Genomic DNA, 17,930 nt, shown 5'->3' with positions numbered 1-17,930 from the left:
AAAGGGAAGGAAATGCAGAGAAGCAACCCTTTGTTGCTAGAAGAGATAGTGAAAATTCAGCAACTGATGCTATAATGTGGCTTTCCATATTCTTTTGGTCTTTAACAGTTATCTTTGCCAGGTTTAGAGGTAATCAAGCATTCCTAGTTGCTACTCAAAATGAGACCTCCAGGTTATGCTGGGGTAACTCATTATCTTAGCTTTTGTAAAGCAGACCTGTGACCTTTGGACATGCTGCTACCTACACCCATAGGAGTGCTTTTGGCAACTGGCTTTTGCCAATATGATTTTAAAGCAGAAATATATATAAATAATATTCTGGGGGTCCTTTGGGTCGTTACACAACTGTGGAGTTGAGGGACAGTCAGCTACTGGCAAATCTGTGCCCTGCACCTGTGGGACTGCTCCTTATACAGCAAAGGTGCAGCCCTCTGCAACTCCCTCAGCATGTTCAAACCCCGCCCCCATCTGGATGGGGCTGTAAGTTAGTTTTCTCTTGAAAGTTTGATCTGTTATTTTGTGTAAGCCTTTGATCTGAATTCTTTGGGCCAGGTTCAGAATTAGATATGTGATATTCTTGTGACTAGTTGGTCTGATTGACTTAGAGACAAATTCTATGGCTTCATGCTACAATTCAAACTTGAGTTTTTGTTGCAACTTCATACCATATTATGGCTAGACCACAAAAAAGCATTAAAATGGCTTCTGGAAACATTTCTCATTTCACCTGAGTACGGCACCCAGAAAAAGAACCAGTCAAGGCTCTCACCCTCTATCAGATGGAGGGGGAGTGAGACATACTTCTTTCCTCCCCTGTATGTAGTTCTCCATCTCTTGCCTTCCTTCAAGGCCCATCAATGCTTGTTTGCAGGGCCTGAAAAAGTTCTGATCAGTTGCCTGGAAGCAACTTCAAGATAGAAATGGGAGACTGCCTGAGAGACCCCTCATCACAGGATGGGAGATGTACTCGCAAGGAAAGTAGCTGAATAATACACATTTCCTCAATCCAGCCTCTTTTCCTTGGTAGCTGTAATGTTGACCTTTTTTTACAGACTTTGCCCCCAGCCCCAGGCCAGTTTTAGGAAAACTGCCTCTCACAATCTCTGTTAGCTACTTGATGTTCAAAGACATGGTTCACTTCACATATTGGCTACTGAAAAATGCAGCTCTTGATCAGTTTCAGTGAGCACTTGATACTTGATGCATCAAGGTACTTGATGCTGAATTAAGAAGAGTGCTTTGGCTTGTTGAATACTCATAAGAAATGGGTCCAAAGCTACTGCACGTATCCAAGGTAGAATCCAGGAGCTCACCATGAAATATGAAACTACAAACATCACAGGCCCCACCTGAGCACACCACTGTATCTGGGTGTGGAGTAGAAATGCCAAATGAGTGAGCTCTTGCTTTCTTTCCTGCTCTCTACCCCAAATATCAGCCAAATCAATATTCAAATCAATATTCTAAGACAGAACAGAGTTAATTCAAGATTGCCTTGGTGCTCAGCTGTCACCTAATCAAACATTGAGCAGAAACTGCCTTGTCCAGGTAAAGGTGCTCTTCATTTGTCAAAGGTCTTGCTACAGGTAGAGCTCGGATTGCTTTTGGAAATATATACAACTCTATGGCATGTCTCCTTAACATTTCAACAAATTCTTCGTTTTTCAAGTACTCAGAATCTACACTTGCAAATCTGCTTGCAATTCCCTCAAAGGAAGAAAGTTAACGCCTAAACATCATAAGTCTACTGGCTGTGGTGGGTTTTCCGGGCCGTGAAAGCCTTCGACAGTACATCATAATTCTATGTTGTTGGGCATTTGCAACTTCTGCACATTTTCATATCTGTGTGAAGGTTCTATTATGGGGATACTTACAGTCCTTCAGCAATGCATTCCAGAAAAAGATCGTTTCCTTTGATCACAGTCACATCAGAGCTATGGCCAGAAGACTCCGGAGGAATAAGCAGTTTTGGTTTCCGTTCCTTGATTAAATTGGCTAAAAAGATGAGGGGAGAGTAATTTCACACATCTTGATTTATAATGAATCCAGCCCTGATATTTTTAGTCATGCTGTACAGCATCTAAGTTAGCATTTATTCATGTATGCTTGATATGTTGGTATAAAAGTTAGAGTGTTGAACTAAATCCTGGGAGACCCAGGCTGAATCTCCCCACAGACCTGGAAACCTGCTGGGTGAACTTTGGCATGGGGCATTCATACATGCAGTCTAACCTACCTCATCAGGATGTTGTGATGATGCAGTGGAGGATAAGAGGAGGATGTAAGCAACTTTGGGTCTCCATGGGGGAGAAAGGCAAGGTATAAATGAAGTAAATTAATAAATAAATGTGTTATAAATTGATTGACATAACCTGCCCAGTTCCTGTGACACTAGTTTCTACCATAGGCTTGAAGTAGATATTATATTATTTTTAATGTGTCCTTTTTGAATTGAAACTGTTGTAAAGGGTAGGGAATAAATCTAAATAATAAAATAAATAATAAAATTGCTTGGACCCATTCTGTGCAGTCACACAGAAGCTGTGGGGGACTGCCTTTTAAAGACCAACAGAGAACTGGTTCTGATTGGGCTCACATCATAGGGGAAAGGGGCTACTGCCTCCCCCCCACAACACCATTTTCCTGAAATGGCCCTGGGGGACATTATTTGTCCCATTTGTACCTACACACACACTGAATACTACTAACCCAAATCTGACTCACTAAAAGCTGAATCTCTGGTATGAGTCATTTTTAGGAGAAAATCCTATTCCAGCTTCTCAGAGTTACAAATACAAATATTCAGTAACTACATATAAAGCATTTGGTATTTGATTTGTAGATTGTGGGTGAATTTTGTAGACACAGCAAGATCGTTTCAGAGTGTAGCTATGTTGGTCTCCATTAGCCCATTTAGAGACAAACAAGATTTGCAGGGTATAAGCTTTCAAGCATCAAAGCTATCTAATGACAGGAGCATTGATTGTCAACAGTTTATATATACCCTAAAATCTTGTTGGTCTCCAAGTTACTACAGGACTTGAATCTAACTAGGCACAGTAGGTATCTTTGGTTGTCCACTCCCAAAGAAAAAAGCCATATACATTGGATGGATATGTGTCTACTCTCCAATAGGCAGCAGTCAAGTATCTGTGAATACAAAATGCTATGGCTTATTTATACCAGCTGTTGTGTGATCCAGCTATTTCTGTTCTAGCTCCATACAAATCAACAAAACAAATTCTATACATTCCTCCTCTATGAAGGAGTTTCGTTAAGGGAGACCTTGGGGACAAGGACTGTCTTAGCCAAGCCCCATCCTGGGACTTTGTCCATGCCTCATTTTAAAAAAGGAACTGAACAGAAAAGTGGCAAGGGGCTATTGACAGACAAGGTGATGAGCTGAAGCAGCCCCAGGAGAGCCAGAAGTAGGGGAGGAAGTCTGAGCTGACGGGGGAAGAAAATGGGAATCTTTTCCACAAGTCATCAGATGTTCTCCTTGTTATTTTAATCTCTCAAATGAAATCCCATTAACTCTTGTTTCAGCAGGTTCGGTATATTTTAGTCTGTTCAAGTCCGCATGATCTCAGATGCTAAATAGTGGCAACTCACCCGCAGTAGCACTAGATGAACTGGAATCATTACCATGCTTAGCTGAAATAAACAAAAATGGAAACCAAATGGAAGCATGAATGGATAATGAAATTTCTTGAAGAGCTGATGGAAATAATCAAACTAAAGAAAGATTTTAGACACTGATGTTGCCAAATTTTTTGGAGATGAATTTGCTCCATCCTCAACTTCCCACCCGCATTATTACAATCCATTCAGCAAGAGGCACTTGAAAATTTTGTGACTCCAGCTGGGGTGAAAGGCAATACCAGTGAGACATATCTCCCTCTTGTTTCTCTAGAACATAATTCCAGTATTTTTCTTAAAGCAAACTCACACATAATTGCTAAACATGTAATGCTTGCATGCACCATGATCATGAACTGATGTACACACAATGTAAACAGTGAAAATGTCAAATTCAGATAACTGCAACTTGTGTTTCAAAGGCCGTTTCCGCACGGGCAAAATATGACGTCGTCGCAACGGAAAAAGAAGCGTCAGAGCGAGAGCGTTCGCACGCGCAGCGGCGGAGGTGCGCAGTCGCGCCGTCGCGAAAACGCTAAACCGGCGCGAAGACGGTGTATTCAGAAAACGCTTAAAACCACTCTTTTTTTCCCCATGTGACGCGCTGACGCCTTGCTTTTCGTCACGAACAGCATACGCCAATTAATGTCGTCAAAAAAAATGGCGTCCCGAGAATTTTCTGCACGGCTTCGCCAAGTCTTGAAGCGCAACATCGCGAGACGCCGCTTCCATGGCGCTTCCGTGCAGACCGTCCTGATTTCTGCGGGGCTACGGACGCCCGCAAGCTCCGCTAATCTGCTCAATGAGCAGCAGGATGCGTCGCCAATTTGCGGCGTCATCAGCCGTCGCTGCACAGCCGTGCGGAAACGGCCAAAGTCAAACAGATCATTGAGAAAACCATGAGGCTAGTTTTAATCTTGAAAAAGAAAGAATTAGGACTAGCTCACCAAGTCAGTTGTGTCTCTTTGGCCATGTTCATGGCCATAAAGGGAAGAAGAAGCTGGGCAGCCCAATCCAGAAGAAGGAGTGAAGCAGCTCCTGGAATTGGTGCAGGACTGTGCTAGCATGTTTGCCACCCCTCTGATGTAAGTGGCATGTACGCCAGCAGGGAGAGGTGGGCAGGTGTTGTGGAGCTCCAACCCAAAAAATTCTGCTAACCATGAGCAGTCTTCGTTGGCCTAAAGGTGGATGCCAGCATGGTTGGGGACAGGCTAGGGAGTTCCCGGGGCAGAGCCAACCTTAATTGGTTTTCCTGGGCTTTTGGCCCAGGAACACCCTTGGCACGGATCTCTAGGTGACAGCTGTTTCAGTAGACAGTTCAGCTGACCCTGACATTGTGCTGTCGGAATGTCACATTGTGATTAGCTCTGCCTCACAAAAGCTGATACCATAATAAACATAGGCTCATTCCACACATGCAGAATAATGCACTTTCAAACTGTTTTCATTGCTCTTTGAAGCTGTGCGGAATGGCAAAATCCACTTGCAAACAGTTGTGAAAGTGGTTTGAAAACACATTATTTTGCGTGTGCGGAAGGAGCCATAGTTTCAGAAGGGTAGCCATGTTGGTCTGCAGTAGCAGAGATAGTTTCAAGTCCAGTAGCGCTTCAGAGACTAACAAGAATTGGGGGCTATAAGCTTTCAATAATCAAAGCTCCATTTGCCCCTTGGTATCTGATGAAGAGATCTTATAAACCGAAAATCTGGTTAATCTCTAAGGTGCTACTGGACTTAAATCTAGTTCCCATAAGAAATGCGTTTCTCTCTAAGATGCCAAAAAACTCTCCTGTTATTTTGACTGCAGTAGAATATCAAATAAATATAAAAAGTGTATAGTACCAATCTATGCATTGGGAGCCCAGCCACAAAACACAGTAGAAAAGTGCAATGGGAAAGATGCAGAAAGGAGCTATTGATGCAGCAAAACTATAGAATAAATCCCAAAGAGCGTTTTGATATTTTTCTCCAATTGAATTGCCAACCACAGGATGCTACTACCATTACATTACCACAAACTGTTCAGTTTGCTGGTCTCATTGATTTTGCCAATGTGCAGTTTTGTGAACAAGTGTTCCTGTTTTTTTGTCTAACAAATACTGGGGAGTAGCTGGATATAATGCTGACAAGTGCCTCTCCTGTATCAATTCAGCTTCCCTCAGAACCTCCCCTTTGTATTAAATGGCAAAGGATCTATCCGGTGGTGTCTTTCCATCATGCATTGTGATTGCATTTTATAACCATAAAGAAGGAGACAAGTGCTTTGGAGAGCCAACAGCTGCAAATGCTTTTATGACTTAGGTCGGGCAGGGGTAGTGAAGATAACAGTGTAAGCATCAATATATTAGCATATATTTCCTTCGGTAAAAAATCATCGTAGAGACACATGTCATCTATGTAGATCCCCTGAGGAATTAAAGGTTTTGGAATAGGCAGGGGTCTGGGAAGGGAATAATGGGGGGGGGGGGAGGAAATTGAATTCCAGACTTACAGCGGGTAACTGTCAATGTCATTGGCATTTTCTGTGCTATTGTCCTCAGTCTTGGAAACGCGGCAAAGCAGCAATAATCACTCCGGCTGTCATTTTCGTCCACATTTGCAAAGTAAAGATCTCCCTGAAGGCTCATGGAGACCCTTTCATCTTGTGGGATATGCTGTAAATCTAGTAAGGGAAAAATAATGATGGTAGGGTAATGATCAGCCAACATGATGACATCTTGCTGTTCCATCAAATGCTAGCTCCCAAGTAAGGCAGTGACTCTGATGTTAAAAAGCCATGGTGTCTGAAAGAACCAGTGATGTATTCTGTGGTTCCCTTATAGTATCATCCAGAAGAAAATGGCTCCTACGGCACAACAAATGCCTATGCCCATGAACATCCCAATGTATGTAAACTGTATTCTTATAAAGCTGTCCTACATAAATAGTGCTTAGAAAGAATATAGCATTTGCCATAAAGAATGCATCACTTTAATTGTCTAGTTAGTTAAGGCGGTTCAAGCCAGCAGAACTGTGAATATTGCAAAAAGCTATATTACAGCCATCATGGCTGTCATGAAGCCTTTTGCTCCTGTCACACAGAGCTCAGACTTATGGTCTGCATTCCATAATATAATTACATTTTGTAGGTTGTTTTGATAGCCCAAGTGTTCAGAATATTTGCGAGCACGCAGCTATTGTCATAGTGGATGAGAAACATTGTCTAGTGTTAACCATAAGGGGTCATATTGATCAGACCACAGCACACAAACATCTTCACTCCGATTGAACAAGGGAGTCTTTTGCCGTTCGTCTTATCTGAAGTTCACCTCGGATTTGGGAATGCGGAATTACCTGGTCTCATTTCTGAAGTGAATACAGCGCATTAGGTATCTGCCAGATAGATATCCCCCTCTTTTTTGTTGTTTAAATCTTGTCCAATCTTTATATCTTTCTGTTCCCCCATGTTTTCTCCATACCCCACAGACCAATGTGTATAATGATAAAACACTGCAGAAAAAACAATGTGGACTTTCATACATACAACTGCCCCACATTTTTGTATAATGATTCATCACTGTTCAGAAGCACAGAGCTGCCTCAGCAAAACATCATACAAAAACATATTTACAATCACATTTATATTGCTGTTTCAGTGTGGTTTTTTTATAAGAGCTTTCACATGTAGAGGGATATATGCAAAGGGATTGAAGAACTGTAGCAAACAGTGCATGCTCCAATTTCGAAATTAATTTTTGAAATTGCCATAGTTAAACCAGAACTCAGGAAGACTGGAAAGCATGGAACAGTGAACCTATGGTGAGATAACAGAAATAAATGAACAGAAATCCACTCAACCCTAAAATTAACAAATTTTAAGAAGTTTTTCTAGTATATGTTGTATATTTCCTGTTATTACTTCAACTGTGTAGGATTTCCAAGCCAATAAGATATCGGTTTCTTAGTAGGACTGGGTCAAAGCTAGGAAAGGTGGGGGGAATCTAAAAAAAGTCCTTATGGCCCTATACTCTGTATCCTCAAACCACAACACAGAGGACCAAAGCCCAACATCCAACAACACCAACTCAAAATAATCAGGAAAAAGCAGCTCTTTATTCCATAAATACAAAACCAGTTATATGAAATATCACTACTCTGAAGAAATAAATTCAGTTGGAATTCTTCTACACTGGATGCACTTCTTTTGATTGGTGCTGTATGGATTACCTCATTAGCTATAATACCAACACCTGTCCCCTCAAGAGATCTGGTTTATGTCCATGTAAAAAAAATCATATTATTGAGCTTAGCTTACTACATATTTGAGTACAGAAACATATCTCTCTATCATACAAATGTATGAGAATGACCTTTCTGATATACTGGCTGGGTAGGTACAATAATGTCTATTAAAATCAGTGTGGTTTACATGGTTTTCCACTCACTAACCATCATGTCTTAAAGAGATGAGCATTTAACATTCTGTTCTCTTGAATTCGCCACAAGTGACCACATATACACTTCAAATTCATTCTATAGAAAAGCTTTTCCCATATTACTTACCAATGTTCATCCAATAAATATGTAATGGTGGGATTCCTTTGGGAGGGTTACAGTGCAAGACCACTGAATCACCATACTCCAGTTCTTTAGGGCTTATCTTCTCTTTTGGGAATTTAGGAATACCTATGATAGAAAAGTAATTTAGAAGTTACAAAGCACTATATATATAATCTCCAAAGTAGTTTTTCTCTGAACTGTTCTTTTTCTTGACATTTCACTGATGGTTTGTTTTGGGAGTCAGAAGAATATTCAATTTGTGTATAAAAATTATACTCAGGGTTTGAATAATTATCCAAGAACAATTCCACAAGCAACACCATGTATGCTATTTAATTTAGTATGGATTGTTTCCTTTGAATACATTCTGCTTTAGGGGAAGTATTTGTTAGGTCTTGGAAGATGTTCTTATTTCCATGATTTATCCCATTCATGTATATGTCATATACATATCGTGGGATTCAGCTTGCTTTTGTACTGTGAAATGACACCATTCAAGACACTGTTGAATTCATATCAGTGATCCATTATACAGCAAACTCTTATCTTGGGCTCTTAGCTACACAGTGGGGCTGTAGAATGGTCCCCTCATGTTTCTCTGTTTACCCACAAGAAAGCAGCCTGCAGAACAGCTTTTCTGATTAATTCTACTGAGCCTCTGGTTCTCTGTTCTCTTAACTCTGCCCATAAATAGCCTCAAAGGCACAGATCTCATCACACCTTGGAGTCTCAACCCTAGACCTGATATTCTTTCCCTCTCTTTGGAGTCTGTGTCTTTCTACTAGAAGCTACACACCCACCAGCATGCTGAGAACCCATAGCATCAAAAGCCTCTCTGCTTAAGGATACCTTATTATTGGAGAGCCTTTCTGAAGCATAAGGAGACTAACTCCAGCAGAAGAGAAGTTTTCCTTAGAAAACAGGAAAGTTCCTTGTACCATAGGAAGACTTCACAGTAAACCACATGGATTCACAGGATCCGACCCAATCTATTTTTAATTGTGTTTAGCTATCACATTTTAGCTGCAAAGCAGCAGCGCTCCAGGACAAATCTGAATCCTGGTTTCCTCAAGGCCAGTCTGATATTTCATCTGCCCCATCAGGCTGGCTGACAATGCACAGTAGCAAAAATGAAAACCCACAGTTTTAACATCAAAAGGACTTTCAGCCCGAGGTGTCATTTTTATTCCATGCACAAACACAGAAAATTCAAATATCCCTCTATTTGAGGTGTCCATGGTTCAGTAGCAATAGAATATATGCTGAGAGGTAATCACAAGGAACAGTGGTCAGGCTATCAGATTGCTGCTGTGATGCATCGACTGATGTGATTACACATCCATTACTATGCAGGTTATGTAACTGGATGACTGGGCCAACAATAAACACACTGAAAGGTCTTTCTGGGAAGTGGCCCTAATTGACAAAGTCTGATCAAGACACATTTTGGAAAATAAGGGAACATAACAGTAACATTTTGATCATATTTCATTTAGCTTATTTTTATTACACTGCTCTCTTCCGCTTGTGCTGAGTATGTGTTGTTTGCAGAACTATTTGGGCTGGCTGAAATGATTTAAAAATAGGCTCTCAGAATTGTTTGAAGTCCACATTGTTCATGCATAAAACAGCTGGTAACTGAATGGGCAAACTGGCTCAGTTGAAAAGCATCATGTTCAAAGTTCTGCTAGCCCATTCTGAAATGCTAGTCATTACTGGTAGTCAGCAAATGATGAATGTGCACGTGTGAACCAGGTCATAAGCACACTTATACGAAAATTTCTATGAATATGTTCCATGAATATACATGGGGTAATGTAAAGGCTGTAATATAAAGGGTAATGAAGTTTCTGCCTGGTTAAAGTCAGTTTTCAATAGTATCCAGCATTCAACATGTAGGCTGCATGCAATTTATGTGGCTTACATAAAGGGTAGATGGTTACGATAAGCAATAAATCGCTGTTAAAATTAGTGATGTTTATAGAAGCATTGATGCATTTACTTATATTTTATATAAATTTGTTTTGCAGAAGAGGATCCACTGGAGAATTTGTGATTATAATATAAACCCATAGAATAAGCCCCTAAACTCTATGGATTCCAGTTAAGACCATATGAACTACATTACTGTCTCCATAATCAGAGGCCCCTTCCGCACACGCAAAATAATGCGTTTTCAAACCACTTTCACAACTGTTTGCAAGTGGATTTTGCTATTCTGCACAGCTTCAAAGAGCACTGAAAGCAGTTTGAAAGTGCATTATTCTGCATGTGCGGAATGAGCCAGAGACAAACCACTTTTTAAGGCTGTTTCAGGGCATCTCCTCCTCTGCCCATCCCAGGGAAGTATAGACAAGCCTTTATTGGCATTCCAAAATACAATAAAACATCCCAGGGAAGTGAAGACACAGTGCTACAAAAGGCAAAGTACTATAGCTTAGACAGCACAACATGTAATTAAGCCAAAGTGAAAGAATGAAATAAAAGCAGTGGCAAAGCAAAAGGGTGGGGTATAAACTTGTCTTGTACATCATGACCACATGATACTCTAGAGTTAGAAGCTATTATGCATTTGGGGATTTGAGCTTCTTGGGCACATCCCATTTGTTTTCCATATAATATATGTCAGCAGAAAGTTCACATTCCTCCAAGGCCTCAGGAGAACCATAATATAAAGGCTGCATGAAAGCTGTTCACTGTTTCATAAATATCAGATAGGTCTTGATCTCCCATACTGTCAGGGATTCACTGCGGTCATTTTGGGTCCAGTCACTCAAATTAACAGAACTTCAGTAACTCATCCCCTTCAGCCTCTTATGACAACAGTGGAATATTAAGTTGCAAATTATAGATGAAATCAAACCAAATTAAGCATTGTCAAGTTCAATAACATTAACATGGGATGGTTTTTGTACTGGGGAATTACTAAGGATGCTTCAATTTTTTTCAAGAAACATGATTGGCAGTAGAACACACTGCATCTGACACTGAAGATCAGACAGTGATGTGGACACATATATGTTCATCTCAAGCAGAACAATATGAACAGCTGCACAGCAGGATGGCTCAGAAGCTGGCTCCAGGCTGATCAGGGAATCAGCAGGGTGTTGGCTTCCAATTTTCTTCCAGAAAAACTCTACTGAGTCCTAGCCTTGCTAGGAGACGACAGTGTTTGGGGCAGGGGGGATCAAAAGACAACTCTCAGCTGATTCTCCTAGATTTAGAAACTATCCTGAATGCCAGAATTGTACTCAGGCCAGTAACTCGTCTTGTAACAGAGGTGGATTCCACAGAGGCCAAATATAACAGGTGTAGGATGTTATATAAACCATTTTTGAGGGAGTATTTCACACAGGTCCCATTGCCAAAATGAGTCCCCATTCCTTGCTTCCCAACCTGGTTTTTGCCCTTTCCTGAGCTTCCGCTTCATTCACCACAGCTCCTCAGTATACCAGGGGGCTAGCCAAGAATGGGAGCACAGAGGATGCCGGGGAGCAATCACCTCGATGGCATCAGAGAGCCTGGAATTCCAGCCATCTTCCTGCGCATCAAGGGAGCCAGTGGGTTCAGGATCCTTCAGACCATTCAGGAATCCAATAGGATGCATAAGTCTCTGCGGGTGGGCAGTCACCTCCAGGCTGGACTACTGCAACTCGCTCTATGCGGGCCTTCCCTTGCGACTGATCCGGAAATTGAAGCTGGTCCAGAATGCAGGGCTCGGCTATTGACAGGTGGTTCCTTTAGACATCATATTACCCCTGTGCTGTACCGTCTGCATTGGCTCCCAGTGGAATTCTGGATCGTCTTCAAGGGGTTGGTGTTGACCTTTAAGGCCCTTAGCGGCTTGGGTCCTTCATACCTGCGAGACCATCTTACCCCATATGTTCCAAATAGGCCTCTGCGTTCGGCCGAGGCCAATTTGCTGGTAGTCCCCCAGCCCTCGTCGATGTGGCTGGCCTCTACCTGGGCCAGGGCCTTTACAGCCCTGGCCCCGTCCTGGTGGAATGCTCTGCCATCTGCTGTACAGGTCCTGCGGGACCTTGGTGAGTTCCGCAGGGCCTGTAAGACCGAGTTATTCCACCGGGCCTTTGGGGATGCCAGCCGCAGACTGCCTGCCCCCCTCTGAAGCCCCCACAACAGTTTTGCCATCTCCGGCATTGCCTGATTGCTGACTCCATCTATCTTTGGGCAATGCTGGCCCTCCTGGCCTTTGGTTTGGGCGCCATCTGTGCCTGTATTTGTATGTGTAATTTTATATGAATTCGCTGCTATAATGTATTTTAATGTTTTATTGGTATATTGTATTTATGAAATTGGTATTGTATCTGTTTTATGTTTCATTGTACACCACCCAGAGCCCTTCAGGGGTTGGGCAGTCTATCAAGACTAATAAATAATAATTAATAATAATACACTGACAACTTGGTGGGAGAAACTTTCTGATGGAGAGATATCATTTAATGGCATAAGTTCTCACAAATAATATCCCAGCCCTGTCAGAAACGAAGGTTAGTAGGAGGAAATATGCCACTTTCTCTGTGAACCTGTGTTTTCCCCAGATGTTGTCTAACTGCAATTTACTTAGAAATGTACCACGACACCTGTTGTTTTTCAGTAACTCAATGCAAACTGGGGGAGGGGGGGAGCAGCAACAAAAGCATACAGGGAGCCGATTAGTTGCTACATTGTGCAATTAATTATCTTCCAGAGATATAGGCCTCTGTCAGGTTTGCACTATTGCTGGGTCTTTCCTCCCTGTTTGCTGTCTGTCCATGTGTTGGGATGTGGCATCATAGATAGGCCAACAGAGTGCATCCGCAGTAACACACCCTATATGGACCAAAGCTCTGAACTCCCCCCACCCCCATCCAAACTGACAGAAAGTTATGTCAGGAAAAACACAGTATATCCCGTAGGTGCCATATAACAAAAAAGGCAAAAAGGCATGTCCCAATCTACAAGTTCTGGCATGGTACAGGATGCCAACTGCACCCACAGCCAATCACCTTCCTCCCCAGCAGCAACCAAATGCCTTATCCTACACCCAATCACAGGTCCCCAGCAGTGAATTAAGGATGTACACGTGAAACAAAATTGTATTTTTCTGACTTAATTTTTGGGAAGGACTTCAATGCATGTATTCAGCGGTATTTGGATTTCCTGGTGATGTTTCCAGATTCAAGTTTGTTTGTTTGTTTCCCAGATTCCAGAATTATTTAGGTTCCATTACTCCCTATAGAAGGACTTTGGGAGTAGATGGTTGTCCTTTTTTTTGACCAAATGACAACACAAATACAGGGGAGCTGCTTGTCCACAAAAGCTAATTGGACCAATTCTAAGGGCCTCTGAACTCTGCAGTTTGTAGGGCACTGAGGCTTTTTTCTTGTCTGCTGCCTTTCCACGTGGGGATTGAAGCAGGAGCCATGGGCTATCCTAGTGCTTTTATATGGAGTCATTCCTGTATTATCAAAGGTCTCTGCCTGAGGTCAAGTGACTGAGGGCGAAGTCAGAGTTGGAGTGGAGTGCCTAATGCCTGATAGGACACACCCCTTCTATTTGACTACTTGGCCCAGATGATAGGGTGCTCGTCTTGGGAATGTAGGCTGTAGGCTTGAACCTGGTCTCTGTCAACTGTTTTTTCCCATTCTTACAGGGGGAGTTGAAACTTGAAGCAGAGAGGCTGGTGTGGGCAGCACTTTTGCTGCCAGTCAAGCCCTTGCTGGGGATAGGAGTGTATACCATCAGGTTTAACAGTCCTGGAAATTTTTGAAAAGCCTGAAAAAACCAAATCACCACATTGGCTTGGGGGGGGGGGAGGGGGTTGAAAATTTTCGGGTCTATTAAACTCAAACCCAAAAGATTCCTGCTGCCTTTGAGCCCCATGTAGATCTTCGAAGTAGAACTGTTGGAGGTGGATTGAAATGGATTTCAAATCATGTTGAAATTTTTTTTGCATGGTTTAGGATCTGCTTTTTTATTCTCTATGGCATTTTCCCCATGGCAACATTTCCTGGGATAGACCTGGGATCATATATTCCAGGTTTTTTATCCTGGTTTCTTCCTTCGCACGGCTGCCCGTCAGCACGTTCAGGCCAGGAGGAAGAACTCCAGTGAATTGTGCATGAGCCCCTGGTTTATTTTCATTTTCCACATGTTTATGTCATTTACATCATTTACGTAGTTTGCATATGTTTATGTAGTTTATGTAGATTCCATTTTTTCGATGTTCTGATTGGCTGCAGCTAAAAGGTGGGGAGAGCAGGAGGGAAAGCCGGAAATATAAACCAGTCCATCTCTTGTGGTATTTGCATGAGAGTGGATCGGTGTGGGCTTTTTCAAAAGAGCCACCAATTTTATCGTTTTTTGAAAGCTGCAAATCTCGCGGGGCGGGCCCAAGTGAGACCCAGAAATCATGCGGAAGTCATGGCCAAACTGGGATAGTTCACTTCCTTAACACAGGATATATTGGCCGTGGGGAAAACGCCTTTGAATTGTTGACTTTTGGGGTTAACCCCCCCTCCTGAAAAAATACAGATAAGGGGAGGGGGGTTGATGAATGCATACGGCTAGCTGGGGAGGGATAGGTGCCCTGTCCAACACATGGGATCCATCCCCCTATGGCAGTGGTGGCGAACCTTTGGCACTCCAGATGTTATAGACTACAATTCCCATCAGCTCCCCCCAATTGGCCATGCTGGCAGGAGCTGATGGGAATTGTAGTCCATAACATCTGGAGTGCCAAAGGTTCGCCACCAGGGCCCTATGGGTTCAGGGGGCACTCAGGCCATGTGTCTTTGTGGGGGTTGTGCTGTTACTGGGTTTGTCTTCCCTGTTTGCCATCTTTCTGAATGTGGGGATGTGATGTCAATGGGCTGTAGTTAAATAGGCAGGCAGTGGTTGGCTGTGCCTGTGTGGAAACACTCACTGGGATGCCATCAGCTGTCATTATCTGATTGGTGGGGTATTGCTTGGGTTGCTATGGACTCTGGGTATGCTTGCAATGCTTCCAGTGCTTTGCACATGTTATCATTTCCCTCTGTAGAATGTCATAGGGAATGGACCTGTGGTGCCACTTTTATATCAGTGGTCAAGCACCACCTTAGCAGCTCTCAGGAGTATACTGTCAATCATAGCCAATACAGCTTTGAAAAATCATATTCAGCTCTAAATCCTATGTAACAACTATTAAACATCTCACATATACCCATATACTTGTAAAGGCACATCCTGTTAAATTTAATGGAGACTCAATGAGCCCGGCAATGTGCATAAGTATTGATTCATTGGCTGAAGATAAGAGTGTTCACTGTGAGTATTCAGCATGAGAGAAGGAATAGTCCCTATTCATTTGGTTCACTGACTGTAGGTTGCTTTCAAGCAGCTAAAATTTAACACATTAATGCCATTTAATCCATGACAATGTTGACGTGATGGAGTTGATAGGTATCTTTTCCTCTTCAAACACTGCTGTTTCAAACATTAATTTACAACTTCAGAATTCGGATACCAGTTCTGAGCATCAAAGGTAAATAATTAATTTCTGTAGTGAATTGGAAGCTGAGGAGCTTGAAATTAAAACCTCTGACTTTGGGACCTATTCCAGTCTTTTGAATGCCTAATTTGTTTAGACCCTAGATGAGACTATAAAGCTACTAAGCACAGAAACTTCGGACTATTCACAGGAATGGCTTTGGTACTTTATGGTCAATGAAATAGAAGCTTTACATGTCTACTCCCAGAGTACTTTCTTTCCTTTCTCTGGCTCTGGGAGCATTCAATAATTGAAACTAATAGATTACCCCTGTTAAATTGCACAGTGGTTGGTGCCTTTGCCTTTATAATTGGCTTCATTCACACCAGCACTATATAATTATTGGAGCTCTCTCTTTTTACTTCCAACAATGTTTTACCTCTGGATATTAAACACAGATTTTTGCAGTGAAGCAACCTAAAGATTGGGGTTCATCCCCTTCATCCCCAAAGGAGAATCTGGTAGTGTTTTCTTAATTTAAATTAAGGTGACTAGCATTTTCCTTTTATTGTAATTCACTTTGCATTGGAACAACTGCAGTATGCCAATGCATCTTTTGTTTGGCCTGTCAGAAGCAGCCTTGTTTTATTTGGCAGCCTCACTGCCCCTAAGCAGGACTGTATGGCCACTGAGTGACTCAGCTGGTTTAACTGATGCTCAGAAGCTTTACATAGTATGACTTATTGCTCTTTTCACTTTCCCTGGGATTGTGAGTTGCCAAGCACCTTGCCTCTTTCTTGAAAACTATTGGCAGTGCTCTGCCAAGTACCATGCTGCTATAATGAATGTACATGGTGATCTCATGCTTACCAGGCCTAGCTGTGATAAGATTTATGCATGATTGAAATTTATTTATTCTCAGCACCTCAGTAGCCGTCTTTATCAAATGTTGTCCAGCAGTGTGCTATCATCTTCCTGGACCAGTACTGCCGAAATAGAGCTGCCAACCTCCAGGTGGGGTTTGATTTTTCTCAGAAGGATGACTGGTGGCCAGATTACAGAGAATAGATTCCACTGGGGACACTGGCAGATTCTGAGGACAGACTCCTGCATCATGTCTCTTCATAACCTGGCAGTCACCTGCTTCAAATGTTCACCTCTTCTTGCATAAGCCTGCTACAGTCACTCTGATGGCACATCCCAAGTTTTTTTTTTTGTTTGCTCGTTTTTGAGGCAATCTCTTTGCTAAGGAACAGCCATCCTCAATATCTCCAGAAAGCTCCTGTTCTTATGGCTTTGAGAAAGAATGCCAAACAGATAAGAGAGTCTATACAGGGGTTCTTAGTTTTAGAAAGGAATTCTTTGTTTTCTTTTCTTTTTTGGCATTGGGAATGGTTTTTTAGATGTGTTCTGTTTCAAATTGTGCTGTTACCTACTTTGAGTCCATGGTTATAGAGAAAAGTTGGGAGGTTGAATAAACAAATAAAACTAGGCAGGGAGGAGGGAGAAGGCCTCCGTACAATTTCCTATAAGGTTGCCATTTACTCGCTTGTGGCAGGAGACCTCCTGATAATTGTGGCTGTTGCCACTGATGCTTACTTGGTCAGTCAGTGGAAACTGGCTACCCAAACAGGGTGGGCATGATCTTATACTCAAATGAAGATGCAAGTTCCAGAATCACCCAAAAGTGAAGACACCATTAGATGATCCTCTAGCAAAAACTTAGGTAAAAACGCCTGCATGATGCCATCAATTCCAGGTCTTACCCAAAATTGTGTCATCATATGGGGTTGAAAATCCTCTCCCCAATAAGTTCCTGCTTCCCCCTATTTCCCGGCAGTCACCAGGCCATGCCTGTTAACCCTAATTTCCTGGCCTTTTGACAGCACCATGTAGACAGGATATCAATGTTTGAAATAGTATGTAAGTAGTAAGCAGGTCTTGTTTTTCCCACTCTCACACCTTAGCAAGGCTCAGAGTCGGTACAATACTCTGTTCAGTTCACATATATTCATATCCTGAGTAATGCACCTTGAGGAAAAAAGAAACAAATCATGCTGAGCAATATTGGGAAGAGTGAATAACTTCATACCCTCCTATGAGTGTTGCCTCAGCTTAAGCACAATGAAATGAATAGAGACACATGTGAAGTTTCCATTCCTGTAATTGGAGATATTCAACTCTAATCATTCTTGAATAGGGAGCAGAACCTATATGCAAGCAATGTGCAAATGTATAGATGTATAGTGAAATACAGAACAAACAAAGGAACATTTATTTAGGT

General features: G+C 42.1%; 1 protein-coding gene across 5 annotated transcripts in view; it reads right to left on the bottom strand.

Moving 5' to 3' along the window:
• The window catches only part of CHL1 (cell adhesion molecule L1 like), a 297,367-nt gene that overhangs the window by 83,119 nt on the left and 196,318 nt on the right, over positions 1 to 17,930 (bottom strand). For 4 of the 5 annotated variants that reach the window (XM_048490908.1, XM_048490907.1, XM_048490904.1 and 1 more), the window contains exons 6-9: positions 8,179 to 8,301; positions 6,128 to 6,298; positions 3,613 to 3,654; positions 1,875 to 1,995 (exon numbers count right to left, since the gene is read on the bottom strand). In XM_048490908.1, the coding sequence (XP_048346865.1) occupies positions 1,875 to 1,995; positions 3,613 to 3,654; positions 6,128 to 6,298; positions 8,179 to 8,301 (457 nt within the window). The remainder of the gene's footprint in view (positions 1 to 1,874; positions 1,996 to 3,612; positions 3,655 to 6,127; positions 6,299 to 8,178; positions 8,302 to 17,930) is intronic. The other variant, XM_048490906.1, reaches the window with a different exon arrangement.

The sequence above is a fragment of the Sphaerodactylus townsendi genome, linkage group LG03 (assembly GCF_021028975.2).
Source record: "Sphaerodactylus townsendi isolate TG3544 linkage group LG03, MPM_Stown_v2.3, whole genome shotgun sequence".
NCBI lineage: Eukaryota > Metazoa > Chordata > Lepidosauria > Squamata > Sphaerodactylidae > Sphaerodactylus > Sphaerodactylus townsendi.
The sequence above is the reverse complement of the archived record's forward strand: the minus strand, read 5'-3'. Positions and strand labels throughout refer to the sequence as shown.